The 24283-nt window shown below is 48.8% G+C and overlaps 9 protein-coding genes across 9 annotated transcripts; 5 read left to right on the plus strand and 4 right to left on the minus strand.

Annotated features, from left to right (window-relative positions):
- Positions 1–904: 904 nt before the first annotated feature.
- On the plus strand, positions 905–3497 carry FOIG_08910 (uncharacterized protein; the record flags this gene model as incomplete). The annotated part of the gene is made up of 10 exons (XM_031209058.1): positions 905–1494; positions 1548–1718; positions 1774–2028; positions 2169–2597; positions 2650–2771; positions 2822–2870; positions 2925–2997; positions 3048–3127; positions 3177–3291; positions 3349–3497. Exons 1-10 carry the CDS (start codon positions 1090–1092, stop codon positions 3495–3497), a joined length of 1848 nt encoding a protein of 615 aa, XP_031061095.1. The 5' UTR covers positions 905–1089.
- A 285-nt stretch (positions 3498–3782) lies between these two features.
- Positions 3783–6595, minus strand: FOIG_08911 (uncharacterized protein). The gene has a single exon (XM_031209059.1). It carries the CDS (start codon positions 6456–6458, stop codon positions 3921–3923), a length of 2538 nt encoding a protein of 845 aa, XP_031061096.1. The 5' UTR covers positions 6459–6595; the 3' UTR covers positions 3783–3920.
- Positions 6596–8423: 1828 nt separating this feature from the next.
- Positions 8424–10942, plus strand: FOIG_08912 (uncharacterized protein). Its single transcript, XM_031209060.1, has 3 exons — positions 8424–9013; positions 9080–9950; positions 10017–10942. Exons 1-3 carry the CDS (start codon positions 8482–8484, stop codon positions 10834–10836), a joined length of 2223 nt encoding a protein of 740 aa, XP_031061097.1. The 5' UTR covers positions 8424–8481; the 3' UTR covers positions 10837–10942.
- A 2977-nt stretch (positions 10943–13919) lies between these two features.
- Positions 13920–14581, plus strand: FOIG_08913 (uncharacterized protein; the record flags this gene model as incomplete). The annotated part of the gene is made up of 2 exons (XM_031209061.1): positions 13920–14499; positions 14553–14581. The coding sequence occupies 2 exons, from the start codon at positions 13920–13922 to the stop codon at positions 14579–14581; spliced, it is 609 nt and encodes a 202-aa protein (XP_031061098.1).
- Positions 14582–14751: 170 nt separating this feature from the next.
- On the minus strand, positions 14752–16183 carry FOIG_08914 (uncharacterized protein). Its single transcript, XM_031209062.1, has 4 exons — positions 15747–16183; positions 15262–15696; positions 15179–15212; positions 14752–15129 (listed from the first exon to the last, which is right to left on the minus strand). The coding sequence occupies exons 1-4, from the start codon at positions 16048–16050 to the stop codon at positions 14862–14864; spliced, it is 1041 nt and encodes a 346-aa protein (XP_031061099.1). The 5' UTR covers positions 16051–16183; the 3' UTR covers positions 14752–14861.
- Positions 16184–16974: 791 nt separating this feature from the next.
- On the plus strand, positions 16975–18834 carry FOIG_08915 (uncharacterized protein). Its single transcript, XM_031209063.1, has 2 exons — positions 16975–17173; positions 17220–18834. Exon 2 carries the CDS (start codon positions 17355–17357, stop codon positions 18261–18263), a length of 909 nt encoding a protein of 302 aa, XP_031061100.1. The 5' UTR covers positions 16975–17173; positions 17220–17354; the 3' UTR covers positions 18264–18834.
- Positions 18835–18958: 124 nt separating this feature from the next.
- Positions 18959–20041, plus strand: FOIG_08916 (uncharacterized protein). Its single transcript, XM_031209064.1, has one exon. It carries the CDS (start codon positions 18965–18967, stop codon positions 19865–19867), a length of 903 nt encoding a protein of 300 aa, XP_031061101.1. The 5' UTR covers positions 18959–18964; the 3' UTR covers positions 19868–20041.
- Positions 20042–20453: 412 nt separating this feature from the next.
- On the minus strand, positions 20454–20861 carry FOIG_08917 (uncharacterized protein; the record flags this gene model as incomplete). The annotated part of the gene is made up of 1 exon (XM_031209065.1): positions 20454–20861. One exon carries the CDS (start codon positions 20859–20861, stop codon positions 20454–20456), a length of 408 nt encoding a protein of 135 aa, XP_031061102.1.
- Positions 20862–21197: 336 nt separating this feature from the next.
- Positions 21198–24269, minus strand: FOIG_08918 (minichromosome maintenance protein 2). The gene is made up of 3 exons (XM_031209066.1): positions 24120–24269; positions 21737–24056; positions 21198–21682 (listed from the first exon to the last, which is right to left on the minus strand). Exons 1-3 carry the CDS (start codon positions 24122–24124, stop codon positions 21431–21433), a joined length of 2577 nt encoding a protein of 858 aa, XP_031061103.1. The 5' UTR covers positions 24125–24269; the 3' UTR covers positions 21198–21430.
- Between the last annotated feature and the right edge of the window lie 14 nt (positions 24270–24283).

The raw sequence follows: 24283 nt of genomic DNA on the forward strand, positions 1-24283 counted from the left end.
CATGGACTTAGTGGAGGGGTAGTTCTGGCAGCGAGTCCCAGGGGCCCAGTGTTGTGAATACCCTCGCTCGCACCGTCGGACACTCAACAACCGAAACACCAACACAGCATATTTACAATACACAAATCACTTTTAGCATACAATAGAGATCAGAGAATGAGCGAGTATAGTTTATATCAAAAGTGCATGCATGTTGGAAGTATCATCGGGGAGTAACAGGCGGGCATATCATATATATGGTATATGCGAATCACCATCACGAAAGGCGATATCATGATCAATAGAGATATACGGCCTCAAGGGATGCATCAGGGCAGTCCAATCTTACGAAGTCACGAGCGGGGTAGGGAGGCCCAAGGACCGATCATCGGCCTCAACCTGGGAGTTCAAGATCAACCACATCGTGATATCACGAGACCTCAAGCGAAGCACACTCAACTTGAACGCACAAATATTAATTCAAAGAAGGAGAACGAAATGGGATATGCATGAATGGCCTCGTGAATCAAGGAGAGGAGAGAAGCCGTTGCCGGGGCAGCAAGAGGTTGAGACGCGTTGGTCGTTGAGCTTCAGGGACTGAGCCGCATATATATCAGACGCAATAGGGGGCTGGATGAGTTTACTAGGGGAAATACACTGTTTATATGTCTCTATTACACGTGGGTTCCATCTGCTGAGTCTCTGTCAACCAATAAGTTTGCCTACTACGTCCCTACAACTTAGGCCCCCGAGGCTAGTTTCTCCTCTAACTTGGCCTACAACCCATCCGTCTGCTCCTGCCATTATTCCTACCTGCACCCCGCCTATTCACAACTCGTGCTGAGGCAGCCCCACTCACGCATTCCCCTCCTACCCAAGTCCCTCCCAACGTTCCTTTCCCTCCTCCCTCTCTTCCTTTCCTCTTCACCCATCACAACATCTTTCCGACTTCACTATCCAACTTGGATGTGAACAAGATCTTTGGGTTTTGATCTCAGTCGCATTTCCTCTTCTCTTTCAGCTTCTTGAGAAGCACGTATACCCGTCAAACTTCAGATTTCATCTACTCATTATTTTGTTGTGACATCTTGTCATCCCCAATCAGACAACATGTCTTCTCGTGCAGACCATCGTGTCTACGCGAACATGTCGTCTCCTGCCGAGGGAGCTGCAGACTCAATCCAGGGTACTCCTAACACGCAGATCACCGTCTTCTCTCCTGCCGAGAGCTCTCAGGGAACCTCCATCCAAGGCAATAACTATGTTGGCCAAAGCCAGGCTTCCGAAGACCCATTCGTTGATGGCGGCCTTACTCAGGGAAGCACTCTTTCGGCCACGGCTTCAACCTTCCAGCCTCGCGGCGTTCGATCTAAGGGTAAAAATGCCATCGTCTTCTACCCCCAGGGTAGTCCTACCGTTGCCGGCGCCCTGAGCCAGGACATGGATATCTCCCACCGCATCGAGGTCTGCGATACTCCTACACCTTCCATCATCGATCTCGGCAATTTTATTACCGTAAGTATCATATGCCATCTTGAGAAATGCATAATTTACTGACGAGTTTATAGGAGCTTACCCAAAAGGGAGTCAGGTTCCACGGCGGACGCAACCTGGAGACCACCGGAGGACATGTGTACGTCGTCTTCGAAGATCTCCGTGACGCCGCCTGGGCCTTCTACGCCATTCGCAAGGCTCCAAAAGGCTGGTTCACTGCGTACGTGAAGATACGACCTGAGCGCGTAAGTTTCTCTCTTCATTTCACCTCTTCATTCTTTTACTAACTATATTGGACAGCTGGACCTTGGCCTTGTACGATTCTCCGAGCTTAGACAGCTCAGCATCGAGGTCAATGTTCTTAACTTCGCCATCATTGATCCTGCTCATGTCGATGAGATCACCCAGCGAGCCCTCAACGTCTACGGTCAGCTTTTTGCGCTGATCAGAAACTTGAGCTTCCCGAACGGAGCCTTCCGTGGTGTCGCCCAGTTCTGCAAGGCGGCCGACGCTTTCATCTCCTTCAAGGCTTTTGGGAATGGCATTACCACCGGCGTAAGTCTTTTTTCACAACGTTCTCTTCCTCCTTCTGAGTATCTCCACTTCTTCTCTCCTCATGCATCTTCCTTTATCCCTTCTCCATAAGCTCCGTCTTCGGCTCCGTCCCCCAATGTTGTATTTTCTAACTTAAACAGGGTGTGGTCATCACTCTGTCCAAGCCAGAGGACATTGGCAGTGCCCTTACCTCGGCCACTGATCAACTTGCATCCAACATGCAAGGCATGTCTTTCCAACAAGCTCCTCGTGGCATCGACCGCAGCCGCCACCAGTCCTTTTTCACCATGAACGCCCCGCAGGGGAACCCTTTCGCGGCGGCTGGCGCCTTGCATATGCCGTTTCACCCCCAACACCACCAGCAGCCCTTCACTGGGCAGCAATTTGGTCCTCCCGTCATGACTCCAAACAGCCTTATTTCGCAGAGGGATGCTGGGCTCGGCAACCTGAACGGGTTTGGTCGTTTTGACCCACGCCGAGGTGCGGGCCGCTACGGTCGTGGATCTCGCGGCCTCAACAACATCGTTGACATCAACGAGCTTGTTGCCGGACGTGACGTCCGGACCACCGTAAGTCCTACCATTCTGTCTTGCATCACCATGAGCTCTGACATCTTGATAGATCATGTTGAGAAACATCCCCAACAAGGTGGACCAGCCCCTCCTCAAGAAAATCGTCGATGTTTCCTCCTTCGGCCGGTACGACTTCATGTACTTGCGAATTGACTTTGCCAACGATTGCAAGTAAGTACAAACTTCAGCAATACCTAACTCCAACACTGACCATTTACTAGCGTCGGCTATGCGTTCATTAACTTTGTCAAAGCCGAATACATCATCGACGTCAGTCACCGTTGAGAACATTCCCGTCTTGTTGATATGCTAACTCCTGAATAGTTCTTCCAGGCACGAGCGAACAAACGATGGAACTGCTTCCGCTCGGACAAAGTCGCTGAGATCTCCTATGCGAGTAAGGTTTACTTTCTATCCTATTTTGTCGCAGTCACTGACATACAGCAGCTATCCAAGGAAAGGACTGCCTTGTGCAGAAGTTCCGCAACTCGTCTGTGATGCTCGAGGCTGAGCATTATCGCCCCAAGGTCAGTGAATGATAGCTTACTATTCACCATCACCAGCTAACAGGTACAGCTGTTCTACACCATCCACAGCGATGAGACCAAGCTTGTCGGCCAAGAGGAGCCATTCCCTGGCCCGGACAACCAGTCCAAGATGAAGCGCTCGGTGGAGAACGCGGAGCATGTCGGTACGCAACTCCTTACACTCCACAACAATGACAAGACGCTGACACTCATTCTAATAGGTCTTTTCACTCCTACTGCTGGGCAGTACTTCCGCGATGAACAACGCCGTCGTCATTCACAGTACGATCGCGGAACTCGTCTCGCTGAATTGGAGGAGATCTCCTATGGGTCCTCTGTTGCACCCTACTACGGTCGCGGCCGCTACTAAGCGTTGGACATTACCCCAAGACCATCTTGATTTTTGATCATTTTTTTCAAAAGTCGTCTTGAGGTTTAGAGTGGTTGGCTCTTCTGAGAACTTGAGGCCTTTGGCACGATGGCCATATCTAAATTTTCGAAGACCCATGAATGGTCTTACTATTCTGCAGTATCTTCGTTGGTACAATCTCCATTGGGCTTGGACCTCTAAGTAGCAGCAACTGGTAGCATCTATGATGCACATAGATACCTAGTACTTTGCAACCGCAGAATAGATTTCATTAGTCAAACCTTGGGATGTGCTTTGTGACGACAACATTGTAGCAACAATCACTAAACAGACGCCAGATCACGAGAGCCACGGATGTTTCAAGTTCATTTGCAGTTCTATGACACTTTTCTTTTATTGATTCTAGTTAGATGCTGCTAACTGTCATGGAGAAGATGGATTCTCGGGCAGAGCTGGTAACGGTTTTCGCGAATTGGTTGGTTGCGCGATTGAGCGACGCAACACATTCGGCTGTGTGTCGTGGGAAGGGGGCGATAGATCAGACGATGAAGAAAAGCCTCCAGAAGATCTTGGCGTTGGAGGAGGTGAAAGCTGCTCGCATTCAACACGATCATGATGTATGTCGTCGGCAAAAGGCCCTCGATGTAGTTCAGTAGCACCATCGTCTCCTCTTGATGTCGGAGTATATTGGCCTCTCTGACGGGCTGCCAGTAACACTGCATCTTCTCCGTCGTATGCACTCCCATGCATGGCTCGAACGCGAGCCGCTGATGATGCACCATCGTAGGAAGCAAGACCGGCATGATCTGAAAAGGGGGCGAGGTGATGTAGTGGCACACCTCGGGAGAAGATGACGAGGATCAGACATGACATGAGCAACACGGCTTGTACTATGGCCATGCGTTTCTGAAAGACGACCTCGTCGGCCAGGAGGTTGAGACGAGCGCTGAGAGCAACTATCTCTCGGTTGGACTGCTCGCGCTGACTCTCCAGAGCCAGGACCGTTGACTGCCAGATCTGGTCGTACTGCTCACGAACGGAGCGCAGCTCGGCGAGGACGGTCTTGTTGAGGTTCTCGAGGAACAGTGTCGTTTTTGAAAGTTGCTTCTGCTCTGTGCGGTGCAGAGTCTCGGACATGTGGCGAGCTTGGTCCTCGACGTATTTGAGAGAGAGGGTAAGGTTGGTTTCGACGATTGTGAGTCGCTTGGATATGGACTTGAAGAATCCTTCTTGCACAGTGGGCGAGGCTGACGAGCCAGAGGCCGTTCCCGTGGAGCCTTTCTTGGCGTTAACAGTATTGGCGGGGGAGGGCTTCTGAGTCGATGGTGTCGATGAGGAAGAGGGCGTTGCGGTCGTTTTTGTACTTGCTGCCGAAGCGGTGGAGTTTGATGCAGATTCGATGTTGGAGGATGAGATGGAAGATGGGCTAGTTGGGGATACAGCTGGCGTGGCGCTTGGAGATACAGCGGTAGAATATGATGAGGCCGTGGGCTCTTCACTTGCAGGGTGCTCTGATCGGGGAGTGTGCGGTGTTGAAGTCCCTTTTCGTGCCCTCTCGTCAGGGGATTTGGTTGTGGGTACAGCGCTGGTGACTTCAACAGAGCTGCTGTGGTTTGAGATTGGTTGTGTAGTTTGATTGAGGGAGGCAGAGCAGAATAATGGCTCGAAAAGAAGTCGCGAAGTGGTGTTGACTTCACAGAACGGCATTAATCCCATCGAGCTCGGCTTGGCGGGCTCAGGAGGACTCTCAAGTTCTTGGGGCTTCGTCGACTCTTCTCCTGAAGGGAGGGCTTGAGGAGTCACTTCAGCCTCCTCAGCCTCATTTGCATCTTCGTCACGACCTTCGTTCCATGCTGCGAAGAAGCGCGAGCCATGGATTCGAAGCAATGACACTGGGCAGTAATATTGTTTTCCATAATGGGTGAGATAGTCGATCCGGACATACTTGGAGAAGATCTGAGCATTCTCGACCAAGAAGGGCTGAATAGCTCGTGAATTCTCCGCCTGAAAGACTCCGATCTGTTTCCACTCCTCCCTCTTGACTGGGTACCGGTCACTAACGCTGACAGTGAAAGTTTGGATCATACTAGAAAAGAACTCGAAGTTGGCGAGGACGACGGTATCGATGAGGACATCGTCGCTCAATTCGACAATAAACCACTTCTCCTTGGCACTACACTCGAAGAGTAGGTACGAGTCTTTATTCTCGACGAGAATTGCCTTTGCATTCCTTGCGCCGGGGCTCGTCTTGAGAATGGTGGCGCCGGCATCAAAGGACGAGTATGAGAACCGTTCCTTGCAAGTCTTGCCAGCATCTTTGTTCCTATGGATTGCAACACGGCCATCCTTTCCTGATCCCTCGTTCTTAGCTTGGTCGAGATCTGAAGGGCGCTCCTTTTGCTCCCCGGTGTCATCCATGTAGCTGCCAAAGTTCAGGGATATCTCATCTTCCTCGCCGAGGCCACCGTAGCCCATATCCGGGGGTGTCCTGTCGCGGGGCTTGGCGTTCCTGTGTAGGTCTTTAGGGTCCTGCCCTGTCTGTTTCAACATCATGGCCTTCCAGTCCTCGAAGGACATGAAGGGCTTTGCATCTCCATCTGCAGCGGCATCTTCCGGCTCTTCTTTGGCGGGAGTGGCGGTGGACGCTGACGGTTGGGGCTGGGATGGGGACTCGCTTTGTGTGTTCGGGGGTGGCGCATCGCTTTGTGCCGAGTCGGGGGAGGCGTCGGAAGTCGAATTGGCATCTGAAGGGGTTGCGCTCATAGAAGCGCTCGTCCAGGAGCTTGTGAGGCAAGCTTGGGGTAGCGTGTGGGTGATGTAGTTGATGGTTCGGGCATCGCAGGTCAAGTCGATTGGGTCAGGGATGGCATTGGGTTCGTGGGATTGGGCCTCGGTCTGGGCTTGTGTCCAGGCTGCGATGAGTGCCAGGGATCGTAGAAGGGCTGGGCCTAGCGAAGGCATCGTGACCTCGAGTGTTGGCGGCACATTGAAGCGTCGCTGAGGTCGAATTGCTGGAATTGACGTTGAATTATGGGGGTTGGGTTTGTGTCGTGTCGTTGATCAGCGTTGGACTAGACACGAAGTGGGTGTAGCGTACCCGTACCTTACCCCGTAGCCCAGGCTCGTTTAACCTCAGCGTGGCCCACTGACGTGGTCAGATGCTGATTGGTGCACCAACAGTAAAGTGTGTCTGTTGATTAGATCCAATTATTAGATCGAGGTAAAAATAGAAATTGGGCGTTGGTGACTTACACGGAAACACTCATTCATTGTCACCTCTATAATCCATGAAAGAATCGAAATTAGGGGCGTTCTTAAAGGCGTGACCTCGTTGTTGAGGCCGATGTTGTGAAACAGGCTGGATTGAGATCAGACGAAGTAGACATGAGAAGAGAGGTACCAAGCTGGTGGGCATTCAGCAATTATGAACTGTGTGTTTGTTAGTGTCAGGGTCTAAACTTCAGCCTAAGACGTACCAAAACCTTAGTAGAGCATACCTAATCAGCTACGGGTACCTGCGGATAATGTGATTCCTTTCACTCTATGGGTTCTGTGCTTCAGGAGAATGACCTCGAGGAATAGCAACAACTCCAGATGACTTGATTTCAGTGTGGTTTAAGGTTCAGTATAATTACAAAGAATAAGAAAAGTATATAGATTCTGTTCTTTAGTATTTGATGATTCCAAGCTAAGACGGTGACTCTCCTTAGGGTAAGTAAGATGGCGACGTGATATCGATGTAAATGCATTTGCTTGATCCCAACAAAGCAGTTTGCTTTAGAGCAACCTGATGGGTGAATAAATAGTTTACTTTATTTTAATACTGAATTCAATATATTTTGCTATATAAATTTCCCATCATTTGAGTCACAGTTTGCTGTTTGCACGGATGCCTACCTCTTATAGCAATATTTTATCAGCTACCCTTTGTGGCTGTCGACATTTAGTCTAACTTGCACCTTTCACCAAAATTCAGTTCGAGATTGAAAACACAGCACCGCTCAACACAATTGTAACCCGAATACTCTACTCGCTTGAATTACTGAGATCTTGCCTTTTACTGCCGTCTGCTTCACTGTGAGTAATGACAGGAGAGAATGAGTATGATTTACTGACCAAGTGCGCTATCAAAAAGGCTTCGTCTTTTCATATCTTCTACGTTCACGCGCGCGATTCGTTAGGTATCACGACTTGCCAGGAAAGACAAAGATGCCTACCTTTCTCTAGCAACAGACAGGCACCTTTCGGCTCATCCATATTCCACTTAAGGTAGAGCTATAGCGAAGCAATACTCGATAAGATGTTACATGAAGAATCAAAATCAAAATCAACATCAACAAAGACCACCCCACGAACCCCCCAACTAGTGGAATGCTCCAAGATCACGAGCTCAGATGCCTGCTTTCCAACCAATTCAGACTTGTTATTGATCGAGGTTGACAATTATGATAGTTGTACATGCGAGCTGAGAATTTCAATTTTCGCGATTCACAGACCCCAAACACTTACCGACGACGATGGACACCTTACTCAACATGGGCTGATCTGAGCCACGCCGCAGTGTTGCTTGTGACAATTTGGCCTGCCAAGAACAAAAATACCGAAATCAATTTTATCCCTCTTTCTAGGTTAAAATGGCCATGAGGCCTCGATGAGAGACTCCAAGCCAATTGAGAAATAGGAATTGGCTTGGAAGCATGCCTAAATAAAACATCCCTGGCCAAACCCAACAGCCAACTGACCATCATCTGATCTTCTACAGCGGCGTTTCATTAGCATGGGATTGCCAAGAAGGCTCAACCCTCGTGAAATCGCGCCTTTGCCGCAACCTAAGCTCACAAAGGACAGCAATGCGATGACCGGGCGAGAACCCCCCTGGTTTAAAAAGCTTGGCATACACGATATGTCCATGCTAAAAAGAAGCCACGATCCCGTCGATCTTCAGCCTTATTTGCCAGCTCCTTATGCACGCCCATGACTCACTATGGGTCCTCAAGAGTTCGAACTCAGGTCGGTGGTTACTCTCACCAATGATCCAGATGGTGAGCCTCGTCGACCATGGCAATCTTCGGGCTTAGCAAAGGATAAGCAAGTTGTTCGCTATCACAAACGCTCATTATGGATCTTTGGGTTCTATCTCCTTATTCTCGTCCTACCGTGGATGTTTACCTGTTTTCTGATGATCAGGCCAATCAACAAGGAATCATATTTCAACCAGGCGGGATCAATAACCCCCGGAGACGTGGATAATTGGCACAGATCGCGCGTTGCTCTCAGCTCTCTCACTGCAATCTCAAGTGTTATTGGACTCCCAATAGTTTCTGGCCTCCTTGCCCATGGAGCGGTTGTCTATACCCAGCTTCGAAACCCAGGTCAGAAATTGAGCGTCTTGCAGCTATTTGCGCTGGCAGATAGAGAATGGCTAGACCCTCGATATCTGTTCAAACCTCCAAGCAAGTTTAAGAGCACGGAAAGATCACTTTACCTTTGGCTGGCGACTTTTCTCATTCTGATCAGTAAGCCCAAGAATATTACACCTGATCCTACACCTTATACCCCCCATGCTGACCTTTTCTGAACAGCCGCTATCCAACCACCTATACAAACCATCCTAGTCCGAGACGAAAGGATTGACGTTGTGACGTGCAAAGGGCATCCCGCGAGACACAAAGATCACTATTCGGGAGCTTGCAAATATCCTTTCAAGGATCTGGATACCCAGGTCATTGCGCGGGACGCGGAGCCCATCGATCTGAACTTCTGCCCACAAGACGTTGTCGTCAAGAAGACCAGCCAGAAGCTACTCAGCTCCGCTAACAACGATATCCAAACCAACTTGTGGTCTGATGAGGCTTTGCTTGGAGAAAACCCAAACTATTACATGGACAATAGGCGGACTCTTGACTGGTACTACCAGAGGTTGTCATACGATAAAAGCAAACGGTTATATTACGCGTCATCCGTCGCCAATGGTACCGGCACTGGGGTTTATCGGCATCATGCAGTCAGGATGGACTCCGCAGCAGAGTGTTACTTAACCAAAAACTTCCCGAAAGAGTGCGAAGGAGGCAAACCATTCACACCATCTTTCTCCGAGGGCTGGCTGAATGTCAGCATTTGTGCCGAAGGAAGTTATGACACTGTGGCTTGGAACACAAGTCGAGACAAACAAGAACATAACGAGACTTTGTGGTTGTCTATGAAATGGGATATTCCTGAAGGTGAAGACACGTCCGGACTTTTTCGCAACAATGATAGCTACGTCCTGAGATGCGACAGCGTTTCAAGAAGAGGATGGTTTCAGCTCCCGAACGACGCAAACGGTGGGAAGCCTGGGCCCTTACGTGACGAGTGGCCTTCGTGGCGAGAACTCAAGTACGAGTTCAACGATTATTATATCAATAGCCCTCAGTGGGATCGCAAATTTCCAGCTGACAGGTATCCAGCAGCAGAGTATGATTCCGATCCAGCTGCAATATCCCCTTTTGCGTCCCTGGCTAACCACTTGTCACTGACTAGAATCCCGGACGAAGAACTGCAAAAGTATCGCGATCAATTGAGCTACACCTACCAGGGACCCTCTGTGCCTGGCCCACTCATGACGGTGGCTCTGGCTATGTTTGGAAATTCGTCATTCTTTCAAGCAGCCAGGGTTGCTGATCGTGACACTTACAACCAGACCATCAACAACATCTGCGAGAACTCGTTGTTTCCAATGCTTGGAATGATGCCACGCAATTATGATATGGGCGGGTGCAGCCGTTCTGTAAGAAATCGGAACAAAACTCCGAAAATGCAGGATGTGGTTTACAATTACTTCAACGGCCTCAAGAATGAAGAGGCCACCGCACAAGCACTCGAAAAGGCCATGTTCTTTGCGAACGAAGCCCTTCTCACCACCGCCGCCTCGCTATCACAGAACCGCCCAATTTTCTATAACCCGGGAACTGCAGTCATGAAGCCAAAGAAGGATTTAGCAGCGGTGATAACTGTCACTACACTAATAGGTCTTCAAGTTGTGGCACTTTGTGCGCTGATGTGGTTCATCCTACGTGCCCCTACGTGGACGGAGACTCTTGATGCGGATGCCCTGGCGCAGATTGGAGGTCAGCTGAAGGAATGGGGAGAGCCCAGGCCCGACCTGACGCAGATAAATGGTATTGTGGGAGTTGATGAGACTCGACATCAGGCCAAGACGTCATCGGTGAGACTGTCGACGGGGCAAGATGCTGCTTCCCATTCAGGGTCTATACATTTGACACTTGGCGGGGAGGGATTGATCAACAGAAGTGTGATGGAGAGGATGCAAGCAGATACAACTACTGCGGTCCAAGCGTAATGAATCTGTTTGGCAAGCAAGTTCGAAGCAATCCTGATGTCGGGACCCCTTTTCAAAAACTCTACCTTGATCTTAATGCCAGTCGATTTAATAATATCACCAGGACATAATGCTTAGTTTGCGTTCAAGAAAGCCAATACGCCCAGCCCCTCCGGAGCTTTGCGTAGCATCTAATGAGAATAATCACCAGAGCGGGAGGGCAGATACTGAAGTCAAGAAATTGAAGGGGAAGCACTTGGTTTGGAACTTGAACCCTGGGTCAAAGGATCTAGAGGTCGAGAAGATGCGGATTTACCTCGTCTGATGTCTCGCTGTTCTCCCAAAGTAGATATAATGAGGAGAGTACCGCCCTGTCCTCGAAGCACAATGAACTTGTCTCTTGAAATTTAAGAGGATAATTCCTGGTCGCAGAGTTTGATCGAAAAGGGGTTGCCTTACTCGGGTTTTATATTGAGAGTCCGATTATGACTCTTTGCTTTTGGAAGCTGGAGGCTTAGTAAGGGTCTCGTCGTGTAGCTGGGATGCCGGAGGTGCTCTTTATGAACCTAACAGGAAGAACAACACGTCAGTCATGTAGCGAGATAACGAGGAACAGGGCATGTCAAGATACCACCCTCGGGTGTCGTATGCTGTACTCCGCTCTCTTTCCTGTTCGGCGTTGACAAGCCATCCCAGATCTCGCAGGCGCTGAGGTGTTCATAATGAGAAGACCCGAAATCGAAATAAGAAGTTGGGAGCCTCTGGATAGTTTGTCATCAAAGAAACTTAGTTGAGGGAACACAAACCTTCCAATTAACTAGTCAGGACTGGTCATTGGAATCTCCCAACCGACAGGTTGAAGAAGCACCTCCCGCTCTTATTGGTTAATGGCAGTTAGTGGCTTAGTCGTGCATAAGTTATTTATTTTCCGATATGACGGCCATGAATTGATTCATTCATCCGCTGCGCAGTTCCTGAGATGGGATGGCTGGGGTCCTTGGCATCGTCGCTAAGGCACCGCTTTGATTTTCAGCCGAGAAGAAAGGAGCTTGAAGCTCTCTTGGAGACTCGGAGAGATCTCCCGGCCGATTGCTGGAGCTTAGGCGAGCGGTGATGGCCTGCAGTGCTGGGAACGAAAGAGGAGTGCGATATCGCTGACGAGTTCGGACGAATCGAGCACTTCAAAACATGGCAGATTTGATATCAACACCAAACGAGTAACATGCAAAGTTTCGCAGCAGAAACCGTGAGAGATATTTCAAAAGATCAACTGGACTCTTGCCAAGGAGGAGCAATTGACTGGAATCCCGCATGTGATAGCTGCCGTAACAAGTGAGTCAAGCCGTTCATCTCGTTTTGCTTCAGACACTTACATAAATCAACAATCCAGGTCATCCATATGGCCCAGTCATGCAGCGACATGGCTGCGCAGCTTCACTCGCTCAAGATTTACCCCGGAGGAAGATGAATCTGCTGCGTAGAATTCTTCCCCATTACTGCGGAGAAACTCTTGACCCGGCCATCATTTGTCTTGTTCTTCGAAAGTCAACCCAAGCCCGAGGAGACACGAAGTTCTCCACCTTGCGATACTTGCCAAGAAAGGATATTCATTTGCCCCCGGTCAATATTCAAGCCTGTCATATTCTCGATTGTAACGCAAACGAGATGTCTGCAAGGCTCTCGGTACCCTGAGGCGGGTTACCTGAAGCACTATGGCCTGGGTATTTCGATATTCTTCCTCGGACGGATGCCAAGTTGTCCAGTGCAAGTACACAACTTTCGACGAGCGTCTTACAGCCGAGATCTCACTCGAGCTGGACATGAATTGGACATATTATCAGACGAAGAACGAACCCTGGGAGACGCAGCGAACCTCCTGGAAAAGAACCAGTTTCTCAAGTCGCTCTCGATTCATACGTCACTCCAAACCTTGATCGGCTGCAACAGCTTTGTAGAACTCTTGAGATTCAAAAGACCTCAATGTGCCTTGATATCAACGGCTGCTTACCCTATGGCAATTTCACTACTCTAGCCCAACTTTTCGATAGTTCCTCTGAGCAGTCCCGACTCGCCATCTGGTTCTCTCATTCGCTGAAGTCGAAAGTCAAGGATCGGCAATGAAAATTCAATTTCCCGTCATCCGTTCGACTATGGAGCGACAAAGTTGTTCTGAATGCGTTTCAGGAAATTATAGCCAATGAACAACTTTGAATCTTTCGGTGATGGCTCTTCCGTCACAAACCTGAGACGTTTGTTCATCTAGCCGTGTTAATGCCTGCTGACTGATTGACAGGTTGAGACGCCAACCATGGACGCTCTGACAGGGCATGCGCCAGACCCCTGTCGATCGAAGAAGCATAAACCCAACCTTAACTTTTTGGAGAGAAAAGTCTCCAGTTCAAAGTCAAGATCTGAAACTCAGCCTTGGACTTTATCAGATGTCTCTTATAGTTCCATCGGCTCCGCTTGTTCTGTCCTCTGAAGCTCTGACACTTGATCCCTGCAAGACCTGAACGGATGAAAAGGAGCCCAGCTTGGCGTTCCAACTTCCGAGGACATGTTGCATTCTACCACGCCAGATCGATATTATGAGACATTTCATTACGCTTTCGTATGGTATCGTCATAGGGCTAGCTCCGGCCTCTGGTGTTGCCGGTGACAAGGAGCCCTTCATGGCGGTTTTGGCATTCTCAGCCAGCACGGCTCTGGGGATGAAATGCATCCGATCAAGAAACAACGTTGAATCTGAGCTGACAATGTTTGTAAGAAGTCTATCTATAAAGATGGGGACGGAATCCCGCTGAAATAATTCGATTCTTCATCTCACAATCAACATCCAGTCCATCCTTCCAAACACCAGTCATTTCCTAGAGAGGTGAGCCTTGAACACTATTCTCGACTAAACACCAAGTTTACTAACGCTGAACTCTCTAGCTGTGCTCTTGTCGGCTTTCATTCCTTCCACCGTTTCGCCTTTAGAGCTGTGCTCAAAACATTCATATACCCATTTGATATTTACTGTCCAACTCCACACCTCACTCACTCACTCAACAACAACAACAACAACAACACACAACCAAAACCATCTTCTTAATCCTTTCAAGATGAAGTTCTCAGCTTTCTTTGTTATCGCCTCTGCTGCGTTTGCTGTCGCCGCCCCCGGTGTTGCCACTTTCTCTCAAGAGCGCGCTGCTCTCAACGAGAGTGCCCCCAGCCGCGACCGTGAGGAGGGCCGTGCTGATCTGCGCGAGCCTGAGCGAGAGGAGGGCCGTGAAGGTGGGCGCGAGGATGACCGAGAGGACCGTGCTGGCCGTGGTCGCCAGGATGGTCGTCTCAACCGTGGCGGCCTTGCCTTTAGCCAGGTTGACCTCAACTACCTTCTCCGGGTCAACCAGCTCAACCTTGGCAAGCTCCAGGTCCTCAGCCAGCGAAACAACTTCAACGTCGTCGTCTTCCAAGATCTCTTCGCCTCTCGGGACTTCAGCCTCCAATCTCTTCTCCAGCTCCAGCAACTCTCCACCATGCTTGCTATCGCCGAGACTGGTATCTTTGACCAGTTTGAGCTGTCTCGATTGGACCTTGGCAACCTGAACCTTGGACTCATCAACGGCATTGCTGGCCTTAATCTGGCCCAGTTCATTGATGCTGCTCTGAAACCCCAGATCACTATTATTTCTAAAGAGGGTAAGTGAACAAATCGAATTAATAGTTTTTATCAAGTGCTAACTCTTCAATAGTTAACAACAACATCATCATTGCCAAGTAAGGATGCGGGGAGTTAACTTGATGAGGGGGCAGGTACTCCTGAATACGGGGAGGCTTCGGGTCAAGCCATACCCTTCATGTGTAATGAACTATCATCTTCAGGAACGGATCAGGACTGGACTCGCTTTCTCATGGTCACTGGATGGCTTGAAGGCGAGGGTTACTATATAATGAATGAATCTAATATTTCAATGATTTATCGTGAGACTTTACATCACTAGGGTGATCAGTAAACCTTTTATGCTACACATCTCCTTTCCAATTCATCTGAACCAGTTGTACTACTCGAATGGTGGTGTAGCTCTCCTTCCATTTAACTCCTCGGAGGAACTCTGCGTCTCCCAGCTTGGTTCACTTCCTTGTTCCGTCTTTTGCTGAACATTGCCTAAAGGGATCTCTGAGATAGATGCGTTGTGCTTCGGATCGGTCCCACTACCGCTCTTTATGTATCCGACAGCACTTCGCATAGGATACTTGTCCTTGATAAGTCGGAGGAGTGGCCTCAGAGTTGGGACACTTGCTGCCATGATGACAATGTTCTGCTCAATTCTTCTTCACGTCAGCTCGAGTCATCTTTAGACGCGGAGAATATACTTACAAGCCCCAGACGATCAAAGTTACAACGTTATACACTAGAGTGGTCAGTTTGACGCCCAAAATAGAGTGACACTCTGTGCCTACAAGGGTCTGTTCTGTCGTTGAATGTATCCAAGTATGTAGCTTTGATGATGGTGAAAATCGCAGAGAGAAATGTCAGTCCCAACATGAAAGTGATCTCCAATTTCTCCTGCACCTTGAGTTGCAGCTTCCAGAAAGCGTGTATAGGGACAATCGCAAGGACGAGGTCGGTAAAGACAGTGAAGCCGCTGACGGCATAGGACGTGTAGTTGAAGACATGCGGACTCCAGCATTCTCCTTGCGCTGACTGATCCCACAGCATCTTGGTCGGTCGACACTGAACGAAGGTGATGATTACTGATGCTAGAGCCAGCATGATCTGGATGGCAACGACAACGCGGAGGAATCGACGGGAGATGGTTTTCGTTTTACCGACGAGTCGTTCGATGAGGATTAGAATGACTGCGTTGGGAAGACTGTAGGCCATGATATTAAAGGCTAGACATATATGAGCAATAATGCTGGTAACTGGGAAGTATTGCACTTACGATAGCCGACCACCTGAAGGATCTTTGTCTTGACCATCCTCTGAGTTCCTCCAGGTTCTGAAGCAACGGCTGCTGTGTGACGCCCCAAGCCAAGATCCGCCGAGGTTTGCACCAGGGAAGACGCAGCAATGCTGCCAACCAAAGAGAAGACAATCATTAGGTCGTCCCAGTCTGGTCTGCGAAACATAAGGACTGTTGTAAAGAGCTTGGTCATGGCGGTGATGATGGCCATTCCAGTGAATATCCATGCTATCAGGCAGAGTTTTGTCTGTTTCGAATCGGTAGAAACATGACTTGAATCCATCAAAAGGGCGACAAAACTATGAATTGCATATAGTCACTAGAATTAGATAAGGGACAAATAAATTTAATCGAAAAGCAATTGCTAATGTAGTCTTAACACCCAATTTTGGGGTTTCTTTCCACGGATATTTTGTTACTCCTTTTATGACCTGACCTTGCAAAAAGGCCTATAATTGTCAAACCAACAGTCCAACAAAAGGAAATCCAAGTATGAAGAGATATAATGCACCAACAGACAAACACGTTGAAGGTTGTTGGTTGCAAAGAAAACCCCTGCAGTTGGAGATATCGTTCCGGATAATGTCGAGTTGATCTACCGGGAACAATACATTGTGTTGGCTCTAACAGCCAACAACATGCGCATATTAGTCACCTAGATGTTGTTTGTTGGTTCTTGGCTGCACCAACAGCCAAGAACATTAGAGATCTGATGCCATCACTGCATTTCTCGGCTTACACTCTGTCAGTTAGAAACAGTCTTCGAACCTGGAGCATTTCAGATTACATTTGAAGCCTTTCAGCGCCAGACAAAGCGGTGCCATGGCGTGGTTTTGGGTCAAACACTGGTCTTCTGCAGATGAACAAACAGGGGTTAAACATGTTGCTTCCAGGATACATATCGCATTCCACAGACTTGTCTGCCACAACTGGTTTATCGTTCCACTTTTTATCTCCTCTAGTAGCAGGTCATATGCAAACGCACCGTGAGTCTGTAGCTTGCCAAGGCGGCGCAAGAAAACTTAGGACCTGTATCCTAAGTGATAAAAAGAATTAGGTAAATTTAGTGTAATTTAGTAAATATTTAGTGGACCTTGGATTAGAAGTTTTCTTGCTCCCCGGGGCTTGCAGACGAAGCGTAGGGATAGAGCCCCCGAGTGATTAAAAGATCCTTGGATCGCCCATCCAACAAGGTTAACCCCCCCAAGGTCACTCTGTTCTCCTTTCCCTGCTACCAAAACATGGAAATGGCACCCTCGGACATCATCAAACGCATGCAGGATGCAGCTGTCTCATATGACAAACAAGAACTTGGGGCCAGAGAGACTCTGCTCGACCTCAACCGCCAACTTCTCGCCGAGTTGGAAACTCCAACTGATTTTATACAGCGCATCTGGTTTGCTACTGTAAGAAGCTATTTATCCACTGGTACTATGTTTCTGACTCGTACAGGCTTCTCTGGGTGGTTGACTTGAAGTTGCAGCCAACAGGAAAATATTTCAACTTCTGCAAGGAGCGGAGAATGGACTCACTACTCAAGCACTATTTGAGAAGACCGGCATTGCTGGGCCCTTGCTTGAGCGTTTCATGAGACATTTTGTCGCTCACAAAGTTGTCAGTTTCTCCAAGTCTACAGGCTGGCACCCCACAGCCCTTTCCAACACCCTCGCACAGGAGAATTACCAGCATAGCATATCATTCTGTCAACGGGCTGCAGCAAAGTCTTTCTGTCGCTTCCCGGATCACTTTAAGCAGGCCAACTATCAGCATCCCGGTCTAACAGATGGCCCTTACCAATATGCTCATAACTCGTCCTTGCCTTTCTTCGACTGGCTGGCAGCAAATCCCCCTTTTGTCAACTTATTTGGATCTTTCATGTCTGTGTATAGAGCTGGAAACACAGACTGGTGGACTTTCTACCCTGTTGAAGAACGTCTATCCTCTGGCTTTGACACGAATATCAGTGATGTGTTTCTCGTTGACGTTGGAGGCGGCTGTGGCCATGACTTGTTATCTTTCTCAAATAGCATCAAACCACCAGGCCGTTTGATACTCCAGGATCTTCCAGAAGTCATAGCAGATGTGGCCGACAAATCAGTCTTTGAGACTCAAAAACACGATTTCTTCACTCCCCAACAAGTTCAACACGCACGAGCATACTTCTTGCACTCTATTCTCCACGACTGGAGTGTCGAGCATGGAGTGCAGATCCTGAAGAACCTGAAGCCTGCACTGAAACCTGGATATTCCAAAGTTCTCATCAACGAGATAGTCTTGTCCGAGGAGAACCCTTCCGTGCCTGCTACGAGTATGGATATGATGATGCTGGGGCACATCGGTGAGGCTTGTGAGCGTACTGAAGAGACTTTCAGAGCGATTGTGGCAGAGGCAGGGCTTGAGGTTGTTGGTGTTTACTCCAATGCTGCTTCTCCGGAGAGTGTCATTGAAGTCATGCTACCTTGTTCTGACAGTGCACTGGAAGAGAGCAAACTGTAAGAACTCATATCACGTATCGAGTTTCTTCAGTGTTTCAGTGTCTAAGTTGGTTTGATTTTTGACAGCTTCGACAGGATAGAACTGAGATCTAAACCTCTGCCTCACAATGCTTCTTTTCTCAATTTTGATGTCACCAAGAGACATAGACACAAATCTATGTCAAAATGTTCCTCAGAAATGGCTAATTAAGTTCTTTGAAATACAGGGTCGGCCAACAAGTAAGGAAAATGAATGTAGAGCAATTGCACAGTTGATGAGCCAATGGCACGATATTCAGGTCGATGTCAAACAAAGACTACTCGACCTATCATAGGCTCAATGAAGACCTGGAAACACAAAGCATACATAACCAACCTGGCTCGGGAACCTCGGATAGTCGAATGACTTACGACGCTTTTGTTAATAAGCGCAGTGATAGCATAATCGTTGACTCCGAGTTGTCCGTTAAGCGAAAGATAGAGTTTGCAACGGCGTTGAAAAACTATACGGATATACTATCCACCAAGCAGAAAACAGTATTTCGACTAGGATATCCCAGCATAGCGTCTTTCTAAATGAAATTACTATGCTCCCTGGTTTAGAGTTTCTAATAACAGCCGTGCTCTCCGGCAGTTGAGTATTGACTGGGATTTGTTAGCCTATCTCGTATCACAGCTTAGACCACCAATTAGAATATATAATGCCTCTGCAGCCCCTGAGCTATGGTCGAGGAAACCAGCAATCGATTCAAAATGTTGTTCAAACAATTGCTCGCTTTCGGAGCTCTCGCCAACGGTCTGGCTACCCGTCAGGAGAAGCCAATCTGGCTGACACTCCCACCCACGCCAGACCTGCCAGCACCTATCACCCACAGAACAACTCCCATCAACAATGTTTCTCTCTGGATGCAAGAGTACAACAAGAAAGCAGATGCTATCCCTATTGTTATGGATCATGGCGGTCTAGGCTACTCTGCATACTTTGGATCCGTCATCTCCCGTCTTATCAAAGATGGATACTATGTCATCGCTGTTGATCGTCGCGGCCACGGTCGTTCAACTTTCAACAAGAACGATGTCTTTACTTATGAGGGATTTGCTCAAGATACGAATGATCTGCTGAAGAGTCATGGTATTTCCGAGTACAACGTAGTTGGCTGGTCCGATGGTGCCATCACAACTCTCGCTGCACTCATCGACCCTGTCATGTCAGAGCCTATCAAGAAGGCCTTTATCTTTGGAGGATCAGCCAACCCCGAGCAGACCAACGCCACATTCTCAAGCACAGACATCTTCTCAGAGTTTGTCTCTCGCTGCCGTACTGAGTACGGTGAACTACAGCCTCACGCCAACTTCACCCTCTTCGGCACCAAAGTTGCCACTATGGAGGCTACACTTCCCCAGTTCACGGATGAGCAGCTTGGATCTATCGATGGACCGAGGGTTATTATTGTTGGGGCTGAGCATGAGGAGGCTGTGAACAGGGATGTACCGGAGAAGTTGCACAAGGCTATCAAGGGTAGTCACATCGAGATTTTGACTGGAGTGAGTCACTTTGCGCCGCTTCAGGATCCTGATCAGTTCACGAAGGCTGTTGAGGAGTGGTTTGAAGCACCAATCCCTTGATTCTAAAGGTCAGTTACGCTGCAGGAGTAGTTTAGAAACAGAAAACCCGTGGGAGCAGACTTCTCTCTTCATATATATATATGTTCACGATAGTAGCTCCTATTACATAGCAATATGAAAACTGCCTCGTTGTGATCGAGCTGTTGGTATTTAGATATGCAAATATTGACCAAAGGAGAGCCAAGTCAACTTCCATGTCAGGAAGATGAATCCTTGACTATATCCTTGAATTTCTCTGACGCTTACGATGATTCTGCCAACAGAGCTACGATTTAAGGGAGGATCAGACTGGGAACAATCGCAAATCTTCAAGGTTGGAGGGAAGTACAAGGCCGTTTTATTTGGGACACCAGAGATTGGTTTACCACCGTTTTTCTCTTTCTATTTTCTATTTCCTATATATAGGGACTTTGCTGACTTTACGTAAGACCACGTTTGTCAAGTTAATGTTTCTGGCAGTTGCGTTACCAAACCAACTTGTGGTTCAGTTTCAGGAGAGAGCTTCAGGTGAATGGCACAATATTGACATACCCAGCAATATCATACTTACTCAAACAAGGCACCTAACCTCGAAATGCGAAGGAGTTCAAAGATTGAACCACATAGCAGATAGGTTATACCACCCAAATACGACACAGGCAATACCCCAAAAACTCTCTACAATCATCAACACCTCAGCAAGGAAGAAATACACCACCACGTAGGCACACCACCCAGCCAGTGATCCGGGAAAGTGGCCGTTTGTAACGACCAAACTATGGAGAGCGACTGCGAGCTTGGCAAGCCAAAGACCGAGATAAATGTCCCATCGGCGGTTGCGTCTGTGCACATCATACCATGCTCGGATGTTGGCATTGTGACGGTGGGCGTTTTCAACATCGTCGTCAGTGCGTTGGAAGTCTTCAGGTTTCTGGAAGATATGCTCTGGGGGCGCTGTGCCGACGATTTTGACAAAGATAAAGAGGAGGGCCGTGAATTTGATTAAGGAAGTCATGGTGATTGTTGGTAGATAAAGGTGTTTCTTTGTTGAGCGGAGATTGCTGTTGAGTGTGTTGAGTGTCGAGGTAAGATTGCTGAGATGGAATGTCTTGAGGAGAAAAGGCCAAGTCAACAGGAGGGTTGACGCCTATTTATTGCCTGAATTCCCTCTCATCGAGTGAGCACTCCAAGTGCATAGTAGTGTGAACGAACCGCAGAGCAAGTGTTCTGAGAAGGATATTTTCTGTAATACTGGCATTGTTCATATAAAGCGTCGTTGTTCTTTCACCATGATTACTCTGTGAGTTCAGGAAACGACCAGCTCTGGTCTGAGTTGCGAACACTCGTTGTGCTTCGTGAACTAAGGTCATGACACAGAGACTGCCATGATGATAAAAGCAATTCTGCGAACACGGAATGATCCGCACGTTGTGATCGTGAATTTTGATCTCATGATACATTAAATCTACATACGAGGTATTCTCAACTCAATCATACAAGCCGTCATTGCAAAGCTGATATCCATTCCCAACCTCTTCGCCAAAACACCCGTCCTCATTACATCAGACCAACACACTATCCGTTTTAACCAACAACAGCAGTCTGCCGTCTCGCTTGGCTGTTACTGCCGGCCTTCTTCTGAGTACCAGGTCGTGCGAGCGTGTACTTGGCGAACGCCCTCGCGAGAGCCTTCTTGCAACTAACTTTCTGGCTGCCCACGAAGCTGTCCACTGTGACGGCGATGGCGCGGTCGATGTCTTGTGATGAGCAGTATTCTGAGAGGCGCATGCGGCAGAAAGCTTCGCTGATGCGGATGATGGCTTCAAGATGTCGCACCTGAGTTTAGTTAGTATGAGATGTCGCGGAGTTCATGATGTAGGATTAACTTACTGTGATGGGGTAGGCACCAGTGGCAAGAGACTCTCGTCGCATGTCGGCAAAGAGTCGTGCAATCTTGTCCTCATCGACGTGATAGAGCTTCGGTGAGCAGTGTTCCCGAGCATAGAGGATATACTTCCTTAGTAGCTCTTGAGGGATCTCACCCTCAGCCTTGCGACCACCATTCGTGGCTTGTGTCTCAGCTTGTGTATCATGTTCAACCTCCATCGAGTCCTGCTCAGCTTGGCTGAGAGGATGACTTCGGCTATGTGATCCGACGATGAATCGGGCCAGACGCTCATCCTCTTCGGGTTCAACTGTGTCTCGTACTACACACAGGATATCAAAACGGGACAAGATAGGCTCTGTCAACTCGACATTGGCAGAGAAAGGAGCGGTGGAGTTGTATCGCCCACCGATGGGATTGGCAGCAGCAATGACACCGCATCGAGCTTGTAGCGTGGTGACAATACCGGCCTTGGAGATAGAGATGGTCTGCTGTTCCATGGCTTCGTGGATAGATGTTCGATCTTGGTCGTTCATCTTGTCGAACTCGTCAATGAGGCAGGTTCCACGATCAGCCAACACCAGAGCACCACCTTCCAACGTCCATTCACTGGTGAGAGGATCTCTTCGGACACTGGCCGTCAAACCAACAGCACTGGCACCTTGACCTGTAGCAAACACAGCTCGGTGGGCTGTCTTCTCGGCATACTTGAGGACTTGGGACTTGGCAGTACCAGGATCACCGAGGAGGAGCACATTGATATCACCTCGAAGGTGATGAGCACCCTTGGTTACTTTGGCAACACCGCCGAAAAGCGACAGAGCCACGGCGGTCTTGATGTCAGTATGTCCATAGATACTAGGCGCTATTGAGCTGATGATCTTGTCCACGATGTTGGGGTCGCGAGACAACTTGCGGATTGTGTGCTCATCCTCCTCAGTCATTCGGAAACCAGCCAGCTGGTCATGAGACTTGACAACGTTGTTTGCTTCAAGGATGGTAGCAAACACAGGGAAGCCATTGCGGTTGTTGAGCTGAGCATCATAGTTGTTGCGGTAGATTCCAGTCACTTCAATCTCCTCGCCGGGCTTCGCCTTGTCAATGAGATCCCAGAGAAGGATAACCTCGCGCGATCGTGGCAATCGACCGGCAGGTACTGTTCCAGGAGATTCTTGGAGAGTGAGTTTCTGGTAGTTTCGGTAGACGGTCTTCTCCGAGTTGAGAGTGAAGGGACCTCGCGACTGGCAGCTCTGACAGAATGTGATCTTGACTTCGACGTTTGACTCTTGCTGGAAAGGTCCAAGAGTCACACCGCACTTGCTGCAGTCGAACTTGACGTACTTGAGCTGAGGGAAGACACCCGATCGTCGGGTAACGACACCGCTGACTCGAACAAGACAGTTGAGATGAGACTGGCGGAGTTGTCGTAGTGTGTAGTGCACAGGCAGATCAAAGATACGAACGTGAATCTCGGCGTGAATGCGCTCGTAATCGGGGTAGTGAAGCAGAACAACGTCCATGGCAACCTCGTCGAACAACTTGATCATCTCTTGAGGCGCATTGGCCAAGAAGTAAGCCAGAATGGCCTTGCTTTCAGAGAGGTGTTCGTATGAGACCTCAAGAGACTCGGCGTTGATCTCACCGAGTGTTCGGATTCGGTTGCCGTACACGGATGAGCCAGAGCTATCGGTGTAGGATGTGAGGAAAGCCTTGAACTCGCGTCTGATGGTTCGCTGAACTGAGGGTTGCGACACCCACTCGGTGAGGTTGGAAGCCTTGACATCAGCAAGCGCTTCCAGCGAGAGTTCCTCGGCCATGATATCGGTGTCCATGAGGTCGTCGGGATCTTCATCGTAATGGTGACGGCGACGTCGGGGCTGAGCTGTGAGATCAATGTCGCCATCGTCTTCATCTCCATCAAGGTAAATATTAGGGATTTCCCGTCTGACTGCCTGATCTCTTCGGTTGAGCTGAGCTTCTAGCCGACGTCGGTCGGCGAGGTTCATCTCGTCATAATCCCCCTCATCGTCAATGCCAATGCCCTCGTACATGTCATTCTCCCGTTCTTGGTAATCGGCCTCGTAGCCTTCACGGAACAGATCAACGTCGTCTTCTGCCATTTCGTCGAGCTCGTCGATATCGTCTTGGATCTGGGCCTCTTCCTCGATGTCATCGTCATCCTCAACACCATGTGCCATGTTGAACTCGGCAGGGGGCGAAGAAGGCATAGGGCTTGAGCCGAAGCCTGCTGGTGAAGGGCCATCGCTTCCTCCTGTTCGCGATCGCTTTCTATTCGGACGAGCCGAAGAAGGGTGTAGCGGGGAACTTCAAGTGGTTGTTAGCTAATTTCTTTCGTTTAAATGGTGTAAACGCCCTGGGGAGACAAACCTCATGATTGCAACTCTTCAAAGATATCTAGATTTTGTGATATCGTGATAGAGTATCTGAGCAATTCCGAAGACCAAAAGTTTGGTTTGAACTGAAAGTGTCAAGATTGAGGGGCTCAATTTGTGGTGATGGTTGGAAGGGAAACGACAGCATGAAAGTGGGTG

This window comes from Fusarium odoratissimum (assembly GCF_000260195.1).
Source record: "Fusarium odoratissimum NRRL 54006 unplaced genomic scaffold supercont1.14, whole genome shotgun sequence".
NCBI classification, from domain to species: Eukaryota; Fungi; Ascomycota; class Sordariomycetes; order Hypocreales; family Nectriaceae; genus Fusarium; species Fusarium odoratissimum.